This window comes from Saccopteryx leptura, chromosome 1, assembly GCF_036850995.1.
Source record: "Saccopteryx leptura isolate mSacLep1 chromosome 1, mSacLep1_pri_phased_curated, whole genome shotgun sequence".
Taxonomy (NCBI): domain Eukaryota; kingdom Metazoa; phylum Chordata; class Mammalia; order Chiroptera; family Emballonuridae; genus Saccopteryx; species Saccopteryx leptura.
This window is the reverse complement of record NC_089503.1, coordinates 60,395,363-60,418,645: the sequence shown is the minus strand read 5'-3', so window position 1 is coordinate 60,418,645 and position 23,283 is coordinate 60,395,363. Positions and strand designations below refer to the sequence as shown.

Sequence of the window (23,283 nt, the reverse complement as noted above, 5' to 3'; positions counted from 1 at the left end):
CTTCTTGCCCAGAGGCGATGACCCCACTCTTCCCTCCCAACCCCTGTCTGGGAACGCTGTTCGGTGTCCTCTGAAGCTCATCATCCACTCTGCCATTTATACCTCCTCCCTGAGCTGAACCTTTGGAGAGCATGGGCAAGCATCCCCGTGTTCACCTGTGGCCTGCTTCGAGACCCACTGGCCTATTAAGGACAGCAGCAGAGACTAGGGCAGGGGTAGCAACAGGAGGGAACCAGCCCCCAGCCCCCAGCACCCTGGGAACCCTGAGAGCTGTTGAACACGTGTTCATAAGAGTGCCTGCTTCATGGGCGGGCCTGCGGGTCCCAGAGGACCGCCTTGCAGCTCCCCCTGGTCATCTCATGATGACCCTTACTTGCCCTTTAAGACCTGGTTACAGCTTCCCTCCCTCCGGGAGCCTCCCTCCACACACACCACTGTTTGGAAGGTGTGCCCTCATTGGGATGCCCTCTGCACTGATTTTCCACTTAGCCTCTGGTACCCAGGCACAGAAGGAATGCCCTCAGTAATAGGGAGGAAGGCACATGGTAAGCTCTGGGTTTGAGTGAGCACTCACTCCCGTGACCAGCTGTCCCTTGGGCCTGCCCAACATTGGGATAAGACCCAGGGCCCTCTGGGCAGTCACTTCCAGATGTGCCCTCTGAGATTCCCTGAGAGGTCAGCTGTGGGGGGCAGTGTGGGCTAGGGGTGGTTGGGTTAGGGTGTGGGCAGAGAGAGAATTTTGCTTGTTCAATGCTAAAGCTGGGTTGAGTTTGGCTAGAATGACTGGGGATGTCAGGCAAGGAGATGAACTCAAACCAGTGTTTCTGGCCTCCCGGCGCTCTGGGCAGAGAAGATGTCCTCTGTGTCTGTCTGGACTTTACACTCCCAAGGTCAGGCCTTGGGACATTCTCCATGGTGTCACCCATGCCAGGCACCATCTAATTCTTTACACATATTAACTCACTGAGCCCTCATAGGAGCCCTGTGCGGTAGGGACAACAGCATCACAAACCCTGGTCTGCAAACCCCAAATCCAAGAGGCTCTAAAGGCCTAAAATTGTTCATAAATTTGATACAGGACTCATTTCATGGCAAAACCTGACCGGAATGGATAGGAGACTATTTATGCCTTCTTTGGCCTTTCAGTGAGAATATTTACATTTCTCTGCAGAGGGAGCAACGGGTTTAATCTTAGGGTGCTGCCCAGATCCTGCAGAGGGTGTTACCGAATACATGGAAGATGCACCCTAATGGCTCTTCTACAATTCAAAACTTCTACATTTTAAATTATACCTGATAATAGGGATTTTAGGACCCATATTATTCTTAGATGAAGAAACAGAGAAGTTACGTAACCCGCAGTGGTCACCAGCTGGGTCTGTAAGGCCAACCTGGGGGTGGGAGGTGGGGCGTGGTGGTGCCATTCCCTCGGTGCTGGCCTCCCCGTTTCTCTCTTGGTGCTTTTGGACAGACAGATGGTCGGGTTTAGGTTTGGCTTGGTGTCTGGCAAGGTTTAAGAGTTTGAGAGATCGAGTTGGGAGGGTCTGCTCAACCCTCTGTCCTTCCTCCAGATGGTGTGGTCCTGGTGGATCCTGAGTATCTCAAGGAGAGGAGAGGTGAGGCCCCACTCCCAGCCTGTCCAGGCCCCCCCCCCGCCCCAGACCTCCAGCCTAGGGCCTCTCTGACTCCCAGGAAGGGCAGCAGCCAATCATATTGCCTCTCCCTGCCCATCCCCACCTGGTTCTCCATCCACAGCCCCAACGCACATCCAAGCAGATGCCCTGGCCTCCTCCGGCCTGGGGCAGCCCTGCCCCATGCCCTATGCCCCTTTAATACCCAGAGTGTTTTTACACAATGATCCAAAGGCTGGCTTGGGAATAGGGAATAGGGCGGGCAGGAGGCAGGGGTGAGATTGGATAAGACCTGGTGCCCTCTGGGTCCCAAGCAGCACTTGTTTCCCCCTCTCTCACCTCCTCCATCCGTGCCCCTCCACACATGCCCTGGGCTGGAGTAGGGGGGATGGAGGACAGAAATGTCCCAGCAGTCAGCGCCTACCTACTCCTGGTGCCAGGCCATGGGTGGCTCTTCCAGGTACCCAGTCCCCCTGTCCCAAGGGCAGTACAGCCTTCCCCACAGGAACTTTGGGACAGACCTGTGGCCTGCAGTCGGGCCACTCTTAGGTAGGGCTATAGATGCTGCTGCTCTGTGTGGAAGGGTGGCTGTTCACCGCCCTCCGAGGCCCCTCCTCAGTGCCCGCTGCTCCCACAGTCTATGTGACACTGACCTGCGCCTTCCGCTACGGCCGGGAGGACCTGGATGTCCTGGGCCTGACTTTCCGCAAGGACCTGTTTGTGGCCAATGTGCAGTCGTTCCCACCAGCCCCTGAGGATAAGAAGCCTCTGACTCGGCTGCAGGAACGCCTCATCAAGAAGCTGGGAGAGCACGCCTACCCATTCACCTTCGAGGTCAGGGGCCGGCAGCCCCCCTGGGGCCCCATTCCAGAAGCACCACCTATAGGAAGCCCCCTGGGTGGGCATATGGGGGCAGCTGGGGAAGCAGCTCCATCCCACCTGGTTTCCTGGTGTACGCTGGGACCTAGGGCCCTGTCACACTGCCTGGTAAGTGTCTCTTCCCTGGCCTCTGCCAGGGGCGTCACCTTACCTCTGAGTCACTCCTCAGACCCTCCAGGTTCCAGCTCACTGGTGAGGGAAAGGGGGTATAGGGGACTGCAGAGAAAGAAGGGGCCCTTTCTCACCCCTGGGTCACTACAAGGCTGTCTCTTCCCTCAGACTGGCTGTCTACTTGCCTGGCTTCAGCCCGGCTCAAACGAGGGGTGGCGAGGAGTGGATTTCCCTGCTCTGTCATCTTTCCGGTCCGAAGTTCCAAGATTCTGGGTTTTGAATTGTTTTGTTTCTCAGACTCTGGTTCTGGGATGAAGCGGACTCTCCTGCCTTCTTGGAGGGTTAGAGAAGGGGAGAGGCTATGGACCATCCTCTCCTTTGTGAATGTATTGGTCTCCCATGGCTGCCATTCACAAACCACCGCAAACCTGGTGGTGATTAAAACTGCCAGTTAGGACCCAGATTTATTACCTTGAAGTTCTGGAGATCAGAGGTTGAAAATGGGCCTCTCCACACCCCCACCCCAGGCTAAAGTCAGAGTGTCAGCAGGGCTGCGTCCTTTCTGGAGGCTCAGGGAATAATCTGTTCCTAACCTTTCCAGCGTCTAGAGACACGCACGGTCCTTGCCTGCAGCCTCCTCTCCCCCACCCATGTCCAGTCTCGCTTTCACTGCTCAGGACCTTTGTGATTACATCGAGCCCTCCTGGGTCGTCCAGGATAATCTCTACATCCCAAGATCCTTAACTTTGTCCCACTCGTAAAGTCCCTTTTGCCATGTAAGGTAGCATAGGTATACGTTTTGGGGATTAGGATGTAGACATCTTTGGGGCTATTATTCTGCCCACCGCAATAGACATCATGGAAGGATCTTCTTCAACTGTTGTTAGAGGGCTGGGCTAGGTAAATCCTTCAGTTAAGAAAACACTGGCCTCCTTGGCTTTTTTGGAGGTGCCCTCTGCCCCATGTGGGACACGGCGTGGCACGGTCTGATGCCCTCTGCCCCATGTGGGACACGGCGTGGCACGGTCTGATGCCCTCTGCCCCATGTGGGACACGGCGTGGCACGGTCTGATGCGGGAGACATGGGCTGGCCTTTGGAGCACCTAATCTAATGGAAGAGACATGCCTGTCCTTCGGGACCCCTGGTCTGATGAATATGTGGGGGTGGGAGACATGGGAGGTAAGTGGTAAATGTGACAGGAGATTCATTCTGTCTGTCTCCTTAACAGATCCCTCTGAACCTCCCATGCTCGGTGACGTTGCAGCCAGGACCTGAAGACACAGGGAAGGTGGGTCATTTCAAAAGGGGCATCTCTCTGAGTACAAGATACTTGTGTCCCCCGGTGCCTGGCTTTCTCTCCAGGACGTGCTAAAACCACCCTCACCCCTGCCCTGTAGAAGCCTTCTCGTATCTAGGCCAATCTAATCTGTCTCTTTATAGAGAGGGCAGCAGATACGGCATCATCTTTACCCCACATTCAGTTACGTGTCCAGAGGCTCTCCTGAGTTCCTCTCACTGACCTTGGTGTGGGCGGCAACAGGAACAGATGTTCTCTGGACTACTGCCTGGCCTCACACCTCATATGGAGGTGCAGTCACTTCACGGGTGGGGAAACTGAGGCTCAGAGAGAAGTGACACCACTCTGTCACAGGCCTCGGATCTCTGAGCCCCAATTTCCTCATCTTCAGAATGGAGATGAAAGGATGTGCCTCCTCTTGTGGTTGAGAGGGTGGAGTAGGAAGCCAAAGCAGTGTGCCCAGCGCCCGGTCTGCCCACGGGGCGTGCTCCCGGACAGGGTGCCGAGGCTCCGGTTGCTGTGTCTGGGCGGCCGCCCCGGTGAGGATGGCCACCCAGACAAGGCAGGCAACCGTAGGATGGAGTCCAGTTAGGGTGGTTTGGATGACCTCTGGGGGGAAGCCAGGGAACAGCTCTGTGGGAAGGTCAGGTGGGGGAGGCAGCCACAGATGGAGGCAGCTCAGCCCTGGGGCCGACCACAGGGCTCCTGAGTCAGAGCAAGGGCCTGTTGGACTGTGGGGGCTGGGAACTCCATTCCAGTCTCCTTGTTTATAAAATGAGAGGGTGGCTGCCCGTGCTCTTGGGACCCTTCCCACTCCCAAGGCCTTGTGGCGAGCGAGCCCTTCCCCACAGGCCTGTGGTGTGGACTATGAAGTCAAAGCCTTCTGTGCTGAGAACCTGGAAGAGAAGATCCACAAGCGGTGAGTGGCTCAGCTTCTGGCTTGGGCGTGGGCTGTCTGCTGGCAGAGAGAGGGAGAGGCCGGTCCCTCGGAAGAGATAAGTAACAATACCTGGAAGCGTTTGAGGAGAGGCCACACATTCCAGCCTCGGGAGCTCTGAGAAGGGCACTCTGGAAGGCTGGCAGGTCGTGGAGGGCTTCCTGGGGGAGGTAGCTCAATTACCCCGACTCGGCATTTTTTACTTTACACCATTGTACCTGCTTTCGCCATCTCCCTGACTCTGGTCTCGTCCCCTGCAGACTGCATGCCTTTTTAATTTGTTTAGGAAAACTCCTGAAATTTAGATTGTCTTAAATAGTGAGTTAGTTGTTCCCAGGCCATCCTAGACCCCATTTCCCAGTTCTCCTCCTGGAAGGCCATCAGCAGCAGGTGGTGGCGGGGGTGTCAATGGAAGCTTCTAAGCAAGAGAGGGGAATGGAGAAAGTGAACCCACCTAGGGGCAAATGAAGGGGAGGAAAACTCATGTCTCAGAGAGGGAAGTGTTCCCTTGGAGAGGCACAGCCCTGGGCAGACATACAGCCCAGACTGGCAGCCTGGAACAGCTGGCCCTGAGTTGCCCCAGTGGGCTGCCTCAGCCCCCAACTCAGGTAGTTACTACACCTTGCCTGTTACAATTTCCAAAGGAGACTGGCAGAGGGAACTGCAATCTCTTAGGGAGTGGGACGAGTGTGCCACCTGGTGACTTCAGGATGTATTGCATGCATCTCCATCTCCAGCCTCGGCAGCTTGTGCGTGTTGGGGGTCGGGGTGGGGGAGGAATGAGACCCTTCCCCCTTGCTTCTCCCCCATTTCTTCTTAAGGTCTGAGACCAGGGTAAAGGAGGGGAGTTGTGGGTTTTGAGGGTGGAGCCTAATCAAAGCAAGGAAGAGGAGGAACACATTGCTCCTCACCTCTCCACCAATGGGACATTTTAAATCCTCACTAGAGTTACTACTAATAATGATACAACACCTATCATTTATCAAAGATTTATTAAGTGCTGGACAGTATTCAAAGTGATGGGCATGTATGGACTAATTTAACCCTCATAGCTACCCTAAGAGGTTGGTCCTGATACTGTCACTGTTCTTCAGATGAGGAACTGAGACACAGAGGTTGATTCACTCAAGGTCATAAGTTAGGAAAGGGAGAGCTAGGACTTTAACCCTGGCTGTCCGGTTCCAGGGAATGAAGGCAGCTTCGCTGAGAAGTGGGGATGCCAGCCTATCTGGCATGTCATGGAGACTGCCTCATTGAGTCCCCGTCCTTTCCCCGTCCTTGTTCCTCCCTGAGCTCCTGTCCCCTTCATAGAGCCCCATCTTGTCTCTGGCCTCCACCCTTCACGGAGTCTTTTCCCCCTTCCCTGGCCTGCAACCCCTGACTGAATCCCTGCCCCATCACTGAACCTGTTACCTCTCTAAGGCCCTGTTTCTTCATAAGGTCAGTGTCTCCTCTGCATATTTTTATTAAATAGATATTTAGCAGGCATTTGTTATTATGGCAGACATTGTCATTGCTGAGAATGCAGCAGTGAACAATTTAGACCAAAATTTTTGCCTTTAAGGAGCTTACCCTATCAGCAGAAAGTGAAGACATAGTCCCTTTCTTACCATCCCTGGCTACCAAGACGGACATACATGCAGTGCTGCCATGGGGTGGTTTGGCCCTGATGTGGGAGTTCAGACCAGGAGAAGATTCAAGTGGGTGAACCAAGAAGGTTTTCTGGAAAAGGAGGCATTCAGCTGGGCCTTGGACAAGGAAGAAAATGAAGGCAGATGTGGTGGGAAGAGAGTATTATAGGCAAGTGGAGCTTCAGAGAAAGGGCTAGACGGACCACCCAGGATGATAGTGAGAAGGTGGCGATGGCTGGGGACAGAATGGAGGAGGATGGCGTAGGGCCAGATGATAAGGCTCCTATTCCAATCTCTGCAGCTTGGACTGGAGTCTAAGGCCATGGGGAGCGGTGGCAGCAGTCTCTTGAGCAGGAGATGGATGTGAGGATTGCAAGGGAAGGGGATGGAGGCAGGTGACTCTGGTCATCTTTCGCTCTGCCCATGTCCATTAGGAATTCTGTGCGCCTGGTTATCAGGAAGGTTCAGTATGCCCCAGAGAGGCCTGGCCCCCAGCCCACAGCCGAGACCACCAGGCAGTTCCTCATGTCGGACAAACCCTTGCATCTAGAGGCCTCCCTGGATAAAGAGGTAGGAGGCTCAGACTTGGTGGGGGATGGGAACTGCTCTACCAGGGCGGGGCCTCTCAGATCCTAGCTCTTTCCTGGCCTCAGGACTCCTCAGGTAGGAGCTTCTGCCCCCAGATCCAGGAGCACAGGGCTCAGGGGACCTGAATTTTTCCTTGGGGGATTTGGGGAAACCTCTTGAGACCTAAAGGATTGGCAGAAGGGGGCATGAACCTGAAGGGTGTAACTCAGTGGTCCCCAACCCGCGGGCCATGGACCGGTACTGGTCCGTGGGCCATTTGGTACCGGTCCGCAGAGAAAGAATAAATAACTTACATTATTTCCATTTTATTTATATTTAAGTCTGAACAATGTTTTTTTTTGGTTTTTTTTTGTACTTTTCTGAAGTTGGAAACGGGGAGAGACAGTCAGACAGACTCCCGCATGCACCCGACCGGGATCCACCCGGCACGCCCACCAGGGGCGATGCTCTGCCCACCAGGGGGCGATGCTCTACCTCTCCGGGGCGTCGCTCTGCTGGGACCAGAGCCACTCTAGCGCCTGGGGCAGAGGCCAAGGAGCCATCCCCAGCGCCCGGGCCATCTCTGCTCCAATGGAGCCTTGGCTGCGGGAGGGGAAGAGAGAGACAGAGAGGAAGGAGGGGAGGGGGTGGAGAAGCAAATGGGCGCTTCTCCTATGTGCCCTGGCCGGGAATCGAACCCGGGTCCCCCGCACGCCAGGCCGACGCTCTACCGCTGAGCCAACTGGCCAGGGCCTGAACAATGTTTTATTTTTAAAAAATGACCAGATTCCCTCTGTTACATCTGTCTAAGACTCACTCTTGACGCTTGTCTCGGTCACGTGATACATTTATCTGTCTCACCTTAAAGGCCGGTCCGTGAAAATATTTTCTGACATTAAATTGGTCTGTGGCCCAAAAAAGGTTGGGGACCACTGGTGTGACTGACTTAAGAAATCAGTGTGCCTCCCGAAGGATTCTGGGTTGTGGCCATCTTCATGCCCCGCCCCCCACCTTCATCCTGGAGCTGTGAGCATCCCTTCTTCTTTGGGAACAGCTGAAAGCAAGTACTTGAGGCAAGATTCAAGTTGGGGTCCTTCAGTAAAGATTCAGAGCAGGTTCCCTTATTGAGCGGGCCAACCCTCCTCACCTTCTGCTTCTTCGAGATCCACTTGTGCCTAAACTTCCAGACAGCCAGAGCTGGCAGGAACTTTACACGTCATTGCCTAGTCCGATTCCCCTATTGGACGGAGGTGAACACTGAGGCTTAGCCCGTCCAAGGTCACACCGCTCTCATTCTCATTCTTCTTATTGTTTTCATTGTTTCTGGTGACTAAACCTAGATTGGAGCCCAGGAACAGCACCTTCTTTTTTTTTTTTTTTTAAGTTTTAAATTATATTTAGAAAATTAAATTTAACAGAGTGACATTGATCAATAAGAGTACATAGGCTTCAGGTGAACTTTTCTATAGCATTTGAACTGTTGATTATGTTGTATACCCACCACCCAAAGTCAAATCATTTTCCATCACCTTATATTTGTTCCTCTTTACACCTTCCCCCACCCTCTCCTCCACACCTCTTTCCCCCTGGTGACCACTTTATTTTTTCTATGTCCATGAGTCTGTTTTATATCCCACCTATGTGTGAAATCATACAAGTCTTAGCTTTCTCTGATTTACTTATTTCACTCAGTATAATATTCTCAAAGTCCATTCTTGTTGTCTTAAATGACACTATGTCATCATTTCTTACAGCTGAGTAGAATAGCACATTCTAATTCAGTTATCCTTCAAGGTCCTACAAAGGAACTAAAGTGTAACATGCCTGGTGGCTTAGCGTCATTGGAAAGTGGCTGATAAGCTAAGGACCAATGTCAGAGTGGCCAAGGTCTGGGGAGTCCCAGGAGATGTGTGTGAGGTCTCTTGTGCCTCCCCCTCTCTAGAGCTTTGGTGTCCTCCGATCCAACCCTTCTCCCTTCTCTCCAGATCTATTACCATGGAGAACCCATCAGCGTCAATGTTCATGTCACTAACAACACCAACAAGACAGTGAAGAAGATCAAGATCTCGGGTACCCCAGGCAGAGGCCCAGCCCAGGGGGTGGGCAAGGGGGGGGCAATCCTCCCAAGGGTAGGGGTTAGCTGAAGGCTCTGGGCTTGTTAACAGCTTTATAAATAACTACTGGCCCGCATAGAAGCCCAGGGCCTGCTTAAGCCAAAGGGTAAAGCTTTTGAAGCTGCTTATTGGCCAGGTAATGAGTTTACTCTTTATGCCACCTCCTGTTAAGTTTCTTGGATTTAGGGCAAAGCTGTCCTTGAGGGGAAGATGGTTTGGTTATGGAAGGGGAAAGGGTGTGTTTGGGCTGCCTTTTGGGTGGAGGATGGGGACAGTCTCCTGTGGAAGCCCCCAGTGACTCTGGGTATTGCCTGGTGCTACACATCCCCAACTCAGGGTGCCTGGGATGCCTGGGAGCTGTGTCGCTGACTCCCACCACCCATATCCCTCTTCCGCCCCAGTGCGCCAGTATGCAGACATCTGCCTTTTCAACACAGCCCAGTACAAGTGCCCTGTGGCCATGGAAGAGGCAGAGTAAGTGAACATAAGCCCAGCCTTGGGTGCATGGGATTGGGTGGGGAAAAGAGAAACCCTTGGCCTACTTACAGGCTCAGATGTCCCTTCTCCACCTGGCAGAGGGCTGGGCTTCAGACTTCCTTGCCACTCATGGTACATAATCCTGAATAGCCTTTTAGAAAACATCCACTTGATTTAGCTGCAAGAGAATGTATGTTACAGGCAAGGACAAGAACCACTAAAAGGCCATTTTTAAAGTGTAACTATGGTCTTTGAGATGTCCTGGCTAGGCTGGGGTTAGCTGTGGGGAGTGGGCATTGCTACACCCGCCTCCCTTCTTCCCAGTGACACAGTGGCACCCAGCTCAACGTTCTGCAAGGTCTACACGCTGACCCCCTTCCTGGCCAACAATCGAGAGAAGCGGGGCCTCGCCCTGGATGGGAAGCTCAAGCATGAAGACACAAACCTGGCCTCCAGCACCCTGTGAGGACCTGCCCTCACCCCTGCCCTGTCTTCCCCACCCAGTGAGCTCCCACGAACTGGCTTCCCCATGTCCTTGCAGGCTGAGGGAAGGAGCCAACCGAGAGATCCTGGGCATCATCGTTTCCTACAAAGTGAAAGTGAAGCTCGTGGTGTCTCGGGGCGGGTGAGTGCGCCCATCTGGCCCGGGGCCCCTGAGTGCAGAGGGGAGCACCCCTAACTCCTGCAGCCTACCGCCCTGTTCTGCCTGTTTGCTGGACTTCCTAGCTGCATCCACCTTGAGGGTGAACCAAGCTTGAGGACTTCCTGTTCCCTCTCTTCTTCCTTCCTGCTTCTCTTCCTCCTCCTCTGCCCCTTTATCCTCTGTTGCTTCTGAAGCCTTCAGCCCCTCCTTACCCCTCCCATCTTTTTCTCCTTCTCCTCCCCTCTTCCTTAGCCCCTCTCTGGGCGCATGGTGGGGGGAGTCTTCCCAGAGTCCGTGTGTAGGAGATCCAAGGGTTCTGTGCCCCTCATTGTACCTTGGGATACAGCACCCACCCCCCACTCATGCCCATGCCAATCTGCTGGGGAAATGGCTAAAGGGGCTGAGAATCCCACAGCTGGTTTGGGGGTGTTCTGACTCTCCCATTTTACAGATGGAGAAACAGAGGCCCAGACATTTCCTGCAGTCACCTCCCTTACTCTCAGGTCATGGGCTGGGTGCTGGGTCACAGCAGTGCACGGGAAAATCTACTTTCCCCATATATTGGACCTACATGTTGTTATAAACCTAGAATTGGGATTTCTAAATTTCCACAGGGATTTTGTTTTTATAATTCATAAATTTCTACAAAAAGATTGGAAAGCTAAGAGCGTTAGATGTTCAGTCCCCTTTACTAGGAGAATAATGCCTCACGCAGATGGCGGCATGTAGCACTGACCACACGTTACAGGATAGCATCTCAGAATCGTAACCCAAGTCTCGTGTCCTGCTACCCTTGCAGGCCCCATTCTGCTCCCTGGAGAATCCTCGGAGAATCCCAAGCTGCTTCCCAGGAGCGGCAGCATGGGGCTTAGTTTTTATGTTTTCTTTGTGGATGTGGATCCTGGGGCTCAGCCAGGTCTTGTAGGGGGTTTGACTGAGCTGGACCTGGATCTCAGTCCCCCAGGGAAAGACTCATGTCATGTCTGTTTATTTCTGAATGAGCAGTGACAGCTATGCAGGGGCTGGGTGGGATTGTGTCCCAGGGTCTTCTCTACCCCGCTGGGCAGCCGAGGTGGTGAAATGAACATGCTTTCTGTTTCTTCCTCTTTGAACCTCTCCTGACCACTTCTCCCGCCTCCTCTGACCCACCCAGCCTGTTGGGAGACCTTGCGTCCAGGTAAAGTCCCTCCCTTCCACCTGATTGTTCCACCTTCCAGAACTGCAGGGCACTTGGTTGGAATGAATCGTATGTCATGTGCTGGGACTAGAACCCTCCCCTGAAGGACCGGGGGATGCAGTTTTTCTTTTAAAAACTTCACCCTGCTCTTGCATCACACCCCAGTGATAAGGACCTTTGTAGACAGCGCAGTGGGATTTACTGATCTAAGGAGTAGCTCCCAATTAGTCTGAATTATAGGTTGTTTTGGAGAAATGCCAGCTTCATGGCTTTCAAACTTCTGCACTAATGAGAAGGAACTGCTGGCCGGGTGTTGCTAAGGAGAGGTCCTGTGGAGATCTGCTTTAGGAGACGAGATTCCCTTGTTGCCAGCTCGAGAGACACATACATCCAAAAATGTGTGTGCCCCAAATGCAGTGGTTTTGCCTCCTTCTGACACAATGGCAATATTCCTCATCCTAAGAAATCAGTCCATTTAGAGAGGTGAAATTCAGTTCCATTCAATTCAGTATATTTCAGTAAAGATTTCCTGCACCCAGCCTTGTGCTGGGTGCTGAGATTCCAGAGAGGGATCAGACACAGCCCTGGTCCTTGCTCGCTCAGAGCCTGGCGGCAGGTTAAGGTCCAGATTCTTCTATCCGTATCCTGTATGGCTCTAGTGGAGGCTGGCACATTCAGTCTTCCACCAGCTTCCATTCTGAGAGCTCACTGTTCCAAGTGAACCTGGAAAGCAGTCCCCTTTGGAAGAAAAAGGAAAGAGAAAGAGCCCATTGTTTCAATAGCCTTACGAGACCTCCCTGCTCTCACCAAGGCACAAGCCTCACAGTGTGACCAAGCCTTTTACCTACAGCACCTCCTGGAAGTTCTAGTGGTTCTGTAGGATGTAGGTGTTGTCATCCCCATTTTCCAGGTGAGCTCAGTGAGACTTGAAGATGTAAAGTGCCCCCAGGTGAGTGGTGGGGCTGGCAGAACAGACTTTTCCGGCTGCCTGTCCCCTGTGTTCCCCTGTCCCTTCCTCCCTCATTCCCGACAGGCCCTGGGCAGCAAGGGCAGTAGGATGAGGATGTGCCTGGCAGCACTCACAGTGGACAGACGGCACCTCAAGCTGAGAGCAGGGGCTTCTGAGGCTGCTTTTGTAAGAGTGGAGAGTGGAGAGTGGGTGGGAATCACCTCAGTTCCCACCCACTGTTATCACTGGGTGCTTAAGGGTATGAATTATGGAGTCAGAATCCTGCCTGTCCCTTCCCATTAACAGTTGTGTGCCCTTGGGGAAGATATGTTAACTCCTGCGTCTGTTTCCCAATCTGTACATTGGGTGCAATCATATGGTTGTGAAGATTAGAGTCACTCTAGGACAGGGGTCAGGAACCTTTTTGGCTGAGAGAGCCATAAACGCCAAATATTTTAAAATGTAATTCCGTGAGAGCCATACAATGACCCGTGTACGTTAGGCATTATCCAGTAAAAATTTGGTGTTGTCCCGGAGGACAGCTGTGATTGGCTCCAGCCACCTGCAACCATGAACATGAGCGGTAGGAAATGGAGTGTAATACATGAGAATGTTTTATATTTTTAACATCATTATTTTTTTTATTAAAGATTTGTCTGCGAGCCAGATGCAGCCATCAAAAGAGCCACATCTGGCTCGCGAGCCATAGGTTCCCGACCCCTGCTCTAGGATAGTCCTTGGCACAGTCAGCACCATGTAAATGTCTGGTGTTACATTTCTGTCTTTCAGAAGCACTGGCTGGTGACAGCACCCCACCCCCTCTTGTTCTCCCCCACTGTCCCCCCTCATCTCCATACCCACAAGGCTTTGAGCCTCTATGCACAATGTAGACAGCCCCAGGGCCTGGGTCCCATTCCATTTGAATTTGATTAAACTGACCTCAGCAGTGTGTCATCGAGATGGCAGGGGTAGGGCCACCCAAGCACTTTGACAGGAGCCTCCTGGAGATGTTGGGAAATGGGACAGATGAGGGTGGGGGAGTTCCAACCAGGACGTTGGGAAGGGCTGTTTCAGGGAGGACTGGGCTGGCTATGGTGATTTGAGGTTGGCAGGGTCCCTTGGCACCTCTGGAAATATCAGTGACCAAGATGCACACAATTGTCCTGGGCAATCTTTTTCCCACCCCTATGCCTCCTCCCAGCTCATGGTAAACCAGGGATCCTTCTCAGGAAAGAGGAGGTTTCCATTCTTTTGGGAGTCAGGAGAGGAAGTCTCCTAATTCAACTCCAAGAAAGACAGAAGCTCAGAGAATGGCAAACTCAGGACCTGAGGCCAGATTTCCTGCCTCTCAGCTCAGAGCTGCTGCTTCTGACCATAAAAGCCTCCCCAGCCCTTACACTGACAAGGTATTGCGTCTCACAGACAGAGAGTGGGTTTGAGGCTCACTGGGTCTGGATCTCCGTTTCAGTGATGTGGCCGTGGAGCTGCCTTTCACCCTAATGCACCCCAAGCCCAAAGAGGAACCCCCGCATCGGGAAGGTGAGCATGATCTGTGGGTCACTGGGGTACAGGTTTCTAGATAGCCAACCCTCTCCTCTACCAGCTGCTGTTTTCCCGGCTGGGTCAGCCCCTCTGGGTCGGCCTTCAGCCCAGGTCTTCCTGCTTCCCCAGCTCCCCAGGATTTTTTTGTGAGGCCCACACTGCTTGTTTACATCTAAGTCCCCAGGAGACAGAGAGGTCTGGCTCTATTCTCTCTTGAGGTAGGGCAAGGCTGGGAGTGGAGGGTGGCCCACTGCCCATGCGTGGAACCCTTGTCTCACATCCAGGTGTGGGGGAAAGGATAAGATGACCCCTGGACATGCCACCCCCATCATTTTTCCAAGTAATACGGGACTGGTCATACTACGTTAAGTCTAAGACTATGTCAGTTAATAGAGACATTATAGTATGTACCACAAGGAAAGAAAAATGTTCCCACATTTTTTTGCAATACCATTGATTGTAAAAATACCTCAACTTCAGAGATGTGAACATGTGTGGGAAAAAAGGTTGTTTTAGAATTAATGAAAGTCATGCATGCAAGAAATAAACCTAAGTCATGTTGGAAATATGCCAAAAAGAGCTGGGTCCAGAGGCTTTCCCATTCCCCTGGGGCTTCGTGGGCCTCCGGAACCTCCTAAGGAGGTTGCCCTGCGGCCTTACTTTAGGATGACTTGGGGTATTTCTGAGACCAGGGATGACCTTCCTTCCCCACTCCCTTCTTTCTTTGCCCTCCTCATTTTAGTTCTGGGGCAGGACCTGTGCCCCCATACCCACTCACCACTAACCCATGGGTGCCCACCCACCCTGTGTTTAGTTCCAGAAAACGAGGCGCCAGTAGATACCAATCTCATAGAACTTGACACAAAGTAAGCCAAACCCTGCCTGCAGACATTTGGAGGGTGGGCCTTGGGGAGGTGGGTGGGGTAACAGGGTCATTTGCATATATGCTTATTAACCCCTGAGGAGCAGCTGGGCTAACCCCGCCTGCTGAGAGCCACCTTTGCTCGCCTCTTCAGCAACCCGCTTGCCTGCATGTGACTTGAAGGACCCTCCGTGCCTGTTCCTCCTCCTCCTGCCTTGGGGTTTGTCTTCCTCTCTCGTCCTTGCACGTCCGCCAGTCCGTCCACAGCACCTGCTCAGCTCACACAGGGCTGGGTCACAGCCCTGGGCTGGGGCTCTCCTGCCCTCCCCGCGCCTAACCAGCAAATCAGGCTGTGGGGTGGGGAAGGCTCTGGGGGTATTGTTGCTTCTGACTCCTGAGAACTGATGCGGATTTTCCTGCGGCCAAAGGCCATCAGGTCACTGGCCAGTGACCAGAGGGGCAGGACCTGGGCCGACATCACGAACCACGTCCAGGGCAAACCAGCCTTTTCATGCCAGCTCCATCCAAATCTGCTCTTCCCTTGTTTCCCAGAAGATATTTGGGGTCTCAAGTCACTCCAAGAGGGCACCTCACACAGCTGGCTGAATTCTGGGGGAAAAGGGGCTTGAGTGGCCTGAGTGGGCATATTTCATGGTAGAAGGGAACTCCTTGTGCTTGGAAGCAGTCCTTAGTCCTTAGAAACCTCACTCAGGTACCCCCTTCCCCACCGACCCCTCCTCTGCCCCCCTACTTAGATTTGCCACCCCTAAGCCTTTCCTCTCTGAGGTCCCTCTGGGTTGAATGTGAGCTCACAGTTTCTCTTCCAGTGGGCCAAACCCACTCCTTTTTGTGCAGAAACCAAGATGCTTCCTTTCAGTGACTGGGTGGGGTTTCTTGGGCCTGTTCTTGAGGGATTCAGAATAGGCTGTGGAACTGCTGGGGGCCTGGCTTCTCACAGTGGGAATAAGTCCTTCCTCTGGCCCAAGCCCCTCCTGCCCCCCAAGCACAACTCCTCAAAAACCGGGTCACTTTTCAGCCCTCGGGCACAGAAGGCAAACTTATGCCTTCCTCTGGTATTTCCACAACTGGCTAGAGGCCAGATGTGACCAGTCCCACTGTCACTGGTCACAAGTGGGGCGAAGAAAAGCAACTAGGCTGATTTTCTACCAGCAGTCACATAGTCTGAGGCAAACCATGTGCACTAGCTCAGTCACCAGACGCGCCAGCCTGGCAGGCCTTTCTGCCCAAGGTCAGCCCAGAGGCCAGTAGCCGAGGCCCCTCCGGCAGGCTGGCCCTCTGACGCCTCTAAGTAAGCCTGCTCTTCCTGCCCTGCAAACAGCCTCCCATTTTCCTTGTCTTTCCCACCAGCGATGACGACATTGTGTTTGAGGACTTTGCCCGTCAGAGACTGAAAGGCATGAAGGACGACAAGGAGGAGGAGGAAGATGGTACTGGCTCTCCGCAGCTCAACAACAGATAGACAGGGCCGGCCCTCCCCGGGCAGCCCCGGGGCCACTCGCCTGCACTAGGCTGCTTATTTGTCTTCTCCCTGTCCTGGTGCCCCCTCCCCTTTGTTCTTCCAGTTTCTACTAGGGGGCCCAGTGGTCTTCCAGGTTGTGGTGGTAAACCTCTGGCTTCAGGCTGAGCCCCACATCACCATGCCAACAGGGCCACATGCACCACCATAACCCTCTCATTGCAGTCACCTCTCCATCCTCCCTCTTTTCCTGTTGACCTGCAGAAAGGCCACCCTGGCTCTGGCCTTGGAATCTGACTTGGGATAAGGAGCAGGGGGGAGGAGAGAGCCCAGGGCTTGGAAGGGTGGGGATGGGGGATCAAGATATGTGAGAGGATGTCCACAGTCCCAGGTGGTTAATACAGCCTGGCAGCTAAAAGGTGACCACATTGAAGGCGACCCTCTTCTGGCTGGGAGGGTGGACTGTGGATAGATTCTCAATAGCTTTTTGCAGTTCTGACCCACTCAACACCTCTCCCCTCTACCCCCATCTCTGCCCCGTGTCCCACTGTGTCTGACAGTGACATTGGTGTTAACCCGAGGAGTAGAGAAAAGCAATTGGACTGACTTTCTTACCAGCAGTTACCTAGTCTAAGGCAAGCTGCGTGAACTCGCCCAAGTCTATTTCAGTATTGTCAGGATATAACCTCCTTGTTTCTTATGTGTGTGTCCTGTCTATAAATATGCACAGAGAGAGAGAAGGGAGGGGTCTCTAGAAAGCACCCCTTTCTCCCCCAACCCCAGGCAAAGTGAGCCAAAGCTCCAGAGGAGGGTTCCTGAAGGGTGACTGACAGATGGGTGCAGGGGCAGTGGGGGAGAGTCTGCCCTGTCCCCTGTCTTCATGGACTTAACGATTGGTGACCCCATGGCAAATAAGGCTGGACGTCCAGAGGGTATCAGGTTCTGCCTTCCCTTGCAGTTCTCCAGGGCTGGGCTGTCCTGGTCCTACAGGCTGAGAGAGAGTGCCTGAGGCCACCATACCCACAGACCAAAGGGGTCCTCCCCCAGAAGGTGGCAGGCAGGGTCCATCGGGATGCCCTCACCTAAAAGGTAGGGGGCTGCTGGGTAACAAGGAACCCTTTATTTCCTTGGGGAGTTGATGACCCCCCTGGTAGCTCCCAGTGTCATGGGGACACAGTACCCGTTGGATGGTGTTTGTGTGATTGAGACCTGGGGTGTTTCCAAGGCAACAGGGCAGGTAGATGATAAGGTAGGAAGTGTTAAAAGCCTTTGCTCCTCACTTACTGTGTGACCTTGAGAAAGTTCCTTTCTCTTTCTGGGCCTCAGTTCTTCACTTGGAAAATCAATGGGTTAGACCAGATGATCACACAGGGACCGCCCAGCTCTGGCTTCCAAAAATTTGTGAACATTAAAGTTTCTGGTTTAGAGGGTGGAGCCAGAGCCACTGACTTTGTTCGGGATGCCTCCAGAGGGGACTCATTAGACCCCGGAGGTGGCAGGGCCAGGCAGAGCTCCTACTTTCCCACCCCAGGCCTGAGAAGGCCCCTTCTGGGGCCTCTGGAGGGTTGCCTGATGTCAAAGTGTGGCCATACTAGCCTGAGCTGCTCGGCCCTGGGGCCTGAGTATTACACAAGGACAGAGTTTGTACTTGCTGAGCCTGTTGGGGTGGAGGGGTGCTTATGATAGGGCCTGAAGTAACTCATGGCCCCCTGTGGATGCAGACGCCTGAGGTTTACCTTATACCCAAGCAAATATATTGATTTATGGGTCCAAGGGGCTGGCTCCTCAATTCCTGCTTCCTTCTATCTCTAGCCTAGAATTGTCTGAAAAGGGAGACAATGAAATTTTATTATCCAAGTTGAATCTCAGCCCTGTTCTGTCCAGCCCCTTTTGGGTTGGACTGGGCAGCTATTTGCCACGGTGGATTCCCCAGTTCCTATGCTTGGCACTGCACTCTAGCCCTACCCTTCTGACTTTCATGAAGACTCAACCCTAGAGACTCCTACCTAGGTGAGAATCAAGTCAGCTTGGGACAGTCACACTCCCCTGGCCAGACCTGGGGTCCTAGCTGCAGGTGCCACGGGCACGCAGCCCCAACCAGAGCTTGCTGGGCAGTTTGCACCTCGCTGGGCAGCTGCAGGGTTGACAACATGCTGGCACAATGCACCACAAGCGTAGGGTCGCCAGCGTCTCCCTCTGGAACCACTGGGGCTGGTATGAGACACATTAGGATGTGTGATAACCACTGCCCTACACACCTCCTCCTTCATCTCTAATGTGTGCGCACAAAAGACTTGCCACTGGTTTCTTGAGCTTGCACCCCCTCAACATCTATCATGTGGGTTTATCCCAGAGTCAGCCTGAACTTTCTCCAGCCACAGGAAGCACCAGAGCCCCATCTAGCCTTTCACTCTTTGAGTGCAGGACTGCAGAAGGGCAGTGGTCAAGTTCATTTGAATTTGGCTTAACCATCCTTGGCTGATAACTTAAATTGCTTGGTGCCAAGCAAAGACACAGAGATGGGTCAGTCCCAGCCCCTGTCCTCAGGAAACTCATGGTCAGGGAAGAGTCGTCGGGGAGGAATGGAGCCATTTTATTGAGGGTTCCATGGCTGTTGCTAGTCCATTTAGTGCCTTGATGTGAATTAGAAACAGTGCCCCTTCTGGGTGGAGTCAGCCCACGTTCGAATGTACAGTTTTGTGAATGGTGCACAGGCTGGAGGTTAGCCCTCCTTGCCCTGGTCCGGCACCCTCCCGCACAGCCATGTGCTGCAGCTCGGGGGGACACCAGGCCAGTGTTTCCTCTGGCCTCCTCCTGAAAGAAAAGCCCAGATCATCTTTCCAAACTTCTAGTCTGCTCCAGACCCCACGCTCCCTGCAGCTCCCAAACGTGCCCGAGTCCTTTTCTACAGGGCCCCTCTCCCTCTGGACTCACGTGAGCCCTTGGAGTAAAGTGGGGTGTGGGGAGCCCCACTGGGCCCCAGGCACCAGCCCACAGTGTCTGTTTTCTCTCTGCACACATGTGAGGCCGGCACTGGCCATGTGGTGCCACATTGGGACTTTCCAGTGGGCCCTGAAGGTGGCATGTAGGTAGCAGTCTAGTCAGGAAGACCGTGGCCCGGAGTGAGAAGTCCCCAGGCAGAGGGTCAGCTGGAGGCCTCAGCATTCTAACTACGAGAGGAATCAGTCCCAGTGAAACGAAGGATGAGCTTATTCGGCTGGAGTACACGGACCTCATCAGCCTCAGCACCCGGACAGGCGAGAACGGGCTCCCTTGGGACCCTGCTTCATCCGGGGGAGCTGCTGACGAGCTGGTTTTCACAGGGTGCAGTGAAAAGTACCCTGGCCTGGAAGTCCACGATGTCTCTCCATTCTGACTGTCATCAACCAGCTGAGTAGCCTTGAGCAAGTCACTCAACCTCTTGGGCTCAGTTTCCCTGACTATAAAATGGGACAGCTATACCCCACTCAAGGAATGCTGAGGCCCAGCTGGATAGAAGTCAATAAAGATAAAAGTCAGCCCTGTGTATTGCAAATGGCTGCACGGGTCATAGCCCTGCCGCCACAAGAGAGTGGCTCGAGGTCACACAGGAAGTTTGCTGTGGGCTGAGCACTCCTCCCACTGGTCATCTCTTGCCCTCAGTCAGATATCAACCAGAATGAGATGTAGCCGGGTCGGCTTTGGTGATCCAGCTGAGGGGGAAACTGAGACGCTATCCAGGAATGCTGTGCCCACACAGGCATACAGGAGGGTGCCAGCCCAGGGACAGGCAATGGTCCCAACAATGAGGACAGAGAGACAAGACGTGGAGATTGTCAGTGGCTGGGACTGAGGGCATCTTGGGCCCTCCCAGGCTTGGTGTCACCCACATCTCTCATCCCTCAGACCCCATAGAGGCCAGGAAGCCTTGGCTCTGGTCCCAGGTTAGTAAGAACCCCAGCCCCAGGCCCTGAATCAGCACTCCATCACAGAACCAAGAGTGAGGTGGAGTGGAAAATGCCTGACCCTTCCCTTCAAAGTACAAGGCCCCTTTCAGGGTCAGCTGAAGTTGCCAGTGCTGCTTGATGATCCTTGGGAGGCATTCGGGCTCAGGGAAAACCCAGGCCTCTCACACAGAGCTGAGCCCCAGCTGACCTGTCCCCCAGTGGTCTCGACAGCATACAAAGGCAGCTTCTCTCCTGCCACCGACTGGGAACTGGACATTCTTGACCTGTCCCAGAGGAAGACATTAGCCCCGAATCTTGAACTCTTATACAGTCTCTTGTCCATAGGCCTATAGCTATACTGATATTTTTCTTTTTAAAGTTAACAAGGACCAAAACAGACTTCCCCATCCTCATGCATAAACCTGCATTGGGCCTGCATCTTGGCCCAGGCAGCTCCATCACTGTGTCCTCCCTCCAGGACTGAAATGGCCTACCTGTTGGGACAGGATTTCTACATGTGATACTCCCCTGCGGGATCACTGCACAGTGCTTCAAAGAGAGCCTGTTGAACGGGGAGTATCCTCCCTGCCGTCGCTCTCTCCCAACTCTTCACCCTGAAAGGGAAGTCAAAGCACAGGTCTCCAGGGCCCATGATCTATAGACACTCTGACACAGTGGTTTTCAAACCAGGTGCTGTGGAACCTTGCTGTTCCACAGAGCCTTGTCAGGGGCTGCTAGAGTGGGAAGAGGGTGGAGGCATTGGCTAGGTCTCCAGCACCCACTTCCCACTTCCAGCACCCACCCCGTTCCCACTTCTACCAGACCAACTCTGCTTTTACCTGTCTTGCCTATTGAGGTTTCACCTTCAAACTTCCTTTTGAAGAAAATATTCTTCAAACCACCATTTTGAAGTTTGATCTTAGACCAGCAAGCACAAGTTCTATTCTTGCTTTTCATGTTGGAGAGGCTCTAGCATTCCAATGCAAAGTATCTCCGTCTTGGGACTTGGGACTTGGGTCACAGGACCCAGGCCCAAACATTTGCTTATACACACACACACACATGCACACACACATTTGTTGGTTTTATAGCCTTCCACCCTGAAGCTCGGGCCTAGGTTTCATTCAGGCAGGGGCCTGGTGCTCAGTGAGGATGGGTCTTGACCCTGATACTGGCCTGTTTAGCATGGGAAACTGTGGAGCAAGGAAACAGGCCGAGCCCTCAGCCTAGGACTTGTGTCTGTATCCCAGTGTGATACCCAGCTCTCCTGGCCCAGGCACATGGGGTGGCAGAAGGAATAGTGTGACAGGAGGAGAAACTAGAATCAGGATCCTCTTTACACAAAGCCAGGCAGATGGAAGTCCAAGTTTCATAAAAAATGCTGAGGGAGGCTTTATAGCAAAAGACTGTCTTGTGAGGGCAGGATCTATCCAAAGACTTTTTAGTCAACAAGTTTCCCTGGAGTAATTCTAATAGGATTCCACTCCCACATTTGTGGACAATCAAGTGTGTGGGCCACAGGAGGGTGCCTGAAGAGAGGCTGGTCCCCCACCTGAAGTCTCCCAAAGCCCCTCCTACCTTTGCCCAGGCCCCTTCATCAGGGCTGAGGGTGGGCACTTTGATGAGACCTGGACCAGCCACTGGCACAGAATCCTGCCTCTCCCCCAACCAGAGCTTTCTAGGTGAAAATGTGAGGCTTTGGGCACTGCAAGCCATGTGGCATGGGAGAAGGAGTGCCACCCAGTGCTCTACGTTCAGTCTGAGCGTGCTCTTGGAACCCACTGACCTCAGTTTCCCCATGTGTATGTAGTGTGTGGCTAGTTCCAGGATCTGCCCGCTTCACAGGAATTAATGCAAGGATCATGGGGTTTATGGATATGAGACGTGGCATCACATGAGAAGTGGGATCCTCACAAACTCGGGGAGCAATCATGGCAGATCAGCAGAGCACTCAGGGGAACAAGTGAAGGACAGTCTTACTGGACCGTCTCTGTTCAGTGTTCAGGGCCAGCCACAGACACTGGAGGTTTGAGGTGGCACCTGTGTCTACTCAGTAAGAGTCAGTGCTCAGCCTGGCACAGTGACTGGGTGGGGGGAGTGACGATGGCTGGGATAGGTCTCCAGGTCTGTGGCTCCTCTGTGAAGTGATTATTTTGTGACATCCTCATTCCTGGGCCACCTGCCAGGTTTATTTGTTGTACCTGTGGTGTTCCTTATTATTTCAGATAACTTATTACAATTTATTCGACTCTAACAGGACAATGAACAAAAGAACCATAAATAAGAGACCATTAAAGGTCTTTTGTGACAAGTGCTAGCTGTGCTTATTTTCTGTCTCATGCGCCCCCAGCAGAACATAGATCAGCAAATACCCTGGACTGGTGGAGAGGGCTCGTTCGTGTCTGGGTCAGGTGCTTTTTGTCCCGTCTGTGGTTCCAACTCCCACCTGGTTCCTGCACCCCCTCTGGTAACTGCCAGGAAGCTTCCTCTCCCTTTTCTACCATTTACCAACCTTATGGCCTTGGAGAAGTTGCAAAAACTCTGATCCCTCTCAGACACCACTGGATCCCACGACCCCTGGTTTATTCCTGGGGTGAAGCCACCCCATCTTTTTGGCACCATCGACCATGTCTACTTGGTCCTGCCCCAGTTCCAGCCCTGGTTCTTGTTTGATTCTCACCTCCTGCTCTGCCGGGTCTTCCTGAAGTCACTTTAGTTTCCACAACTTACCCTCTGCCTGTTTCCAAAGGAACACATGGGAGGAGCTACGGTGTAGGTATGAAAGATTCAGAGTTCTAAATGACAATATACTGTGTTAACACAAAAGGAAGCTGCTGATGAGTAAAAGATGACTCTCTAAGAAAATGAGTTGTATATAAAAAACAAATCTTTACGTTCCTTTACAATGATGTGCAACTCCAGGTTGGCCAGAAGGTGGTCTGTTCCCTGATGCTCCCTCCTGGCCACAGAAGGGCAGCAGGGAGACAGTGACATTTGAATCAGGAGACTTAAGCTAGAGTTTTCACTCTTCCCTTCTGCATGGACTATATTAGTCTGAGTCC

At 53.1% G+C, this 23,283-nt stretch overlaps 1 protein-coding gene across 4 annotated transcripts in view; it reads left to right on the top strand.

Moving 5' to 3' along the window:
- The window catches only part of ARRB1 (arrestin beta 1), a 77,244-nt gene extending 54,712 nt beyond the window's left edge, over positions 1–22,532 (top strand). For 3 of the 4 annotated variants that reach the window (XM_066368705.1, XM_066368714.1, XM_066368689.1), the window contains exons 4-16: positions 1,572–1,616; positions 2,269–2,465; positions 3,851–3,910; positions 4,771–4,838; positions 6,922–7,057; positions 9,040–9,124; positions 9,570–9,642; positions 9,970–10,107; positions 10,187–10,270; positions 11,442–11,465; positions 13,883–13,953; positions 14,771–14,822; positions 16,187–22,532. In XM_066368705.1, the coding sequence (XP_066224802.1) occupies positions 1,572–1,616; positions 2,269–2,465; positions 3,851–3,910; positions 4,771–4,838; positions 6,922–7,057; positions 9,040–9,124; positions 9,570–9,642; positions 9,970–10,107; positions 10,187–10,270; positions 11,442–11,465; positions 13,883–13,953; positions 14,771–14,822; positions 16,187–16,298 (1,145 nt within the window). In that variant the 3' untranslated portion in view covers positions 16,299–22,532. The remainder of the gene's footprint in view (positions 1–1,571; positions 1,617–2,268; positions 2,466–3,850; positions 3,911–4,770; positions 4,839–6,921; positions 7,058–9,039; positions 9,125–9,569; positions 9,643–9,969; positions 10,108–10,186; positions 10,271–11,441; positions 11,466–13,882; positions 13,954–14,770; positions 14,823–16,186) is intronic. The other variant, XM_066368697.1, reaches the window with a different exon arrangement.
- The last annotated feature ends 751 nt before the right edge of the window (positions 22,533–23,283 follow it).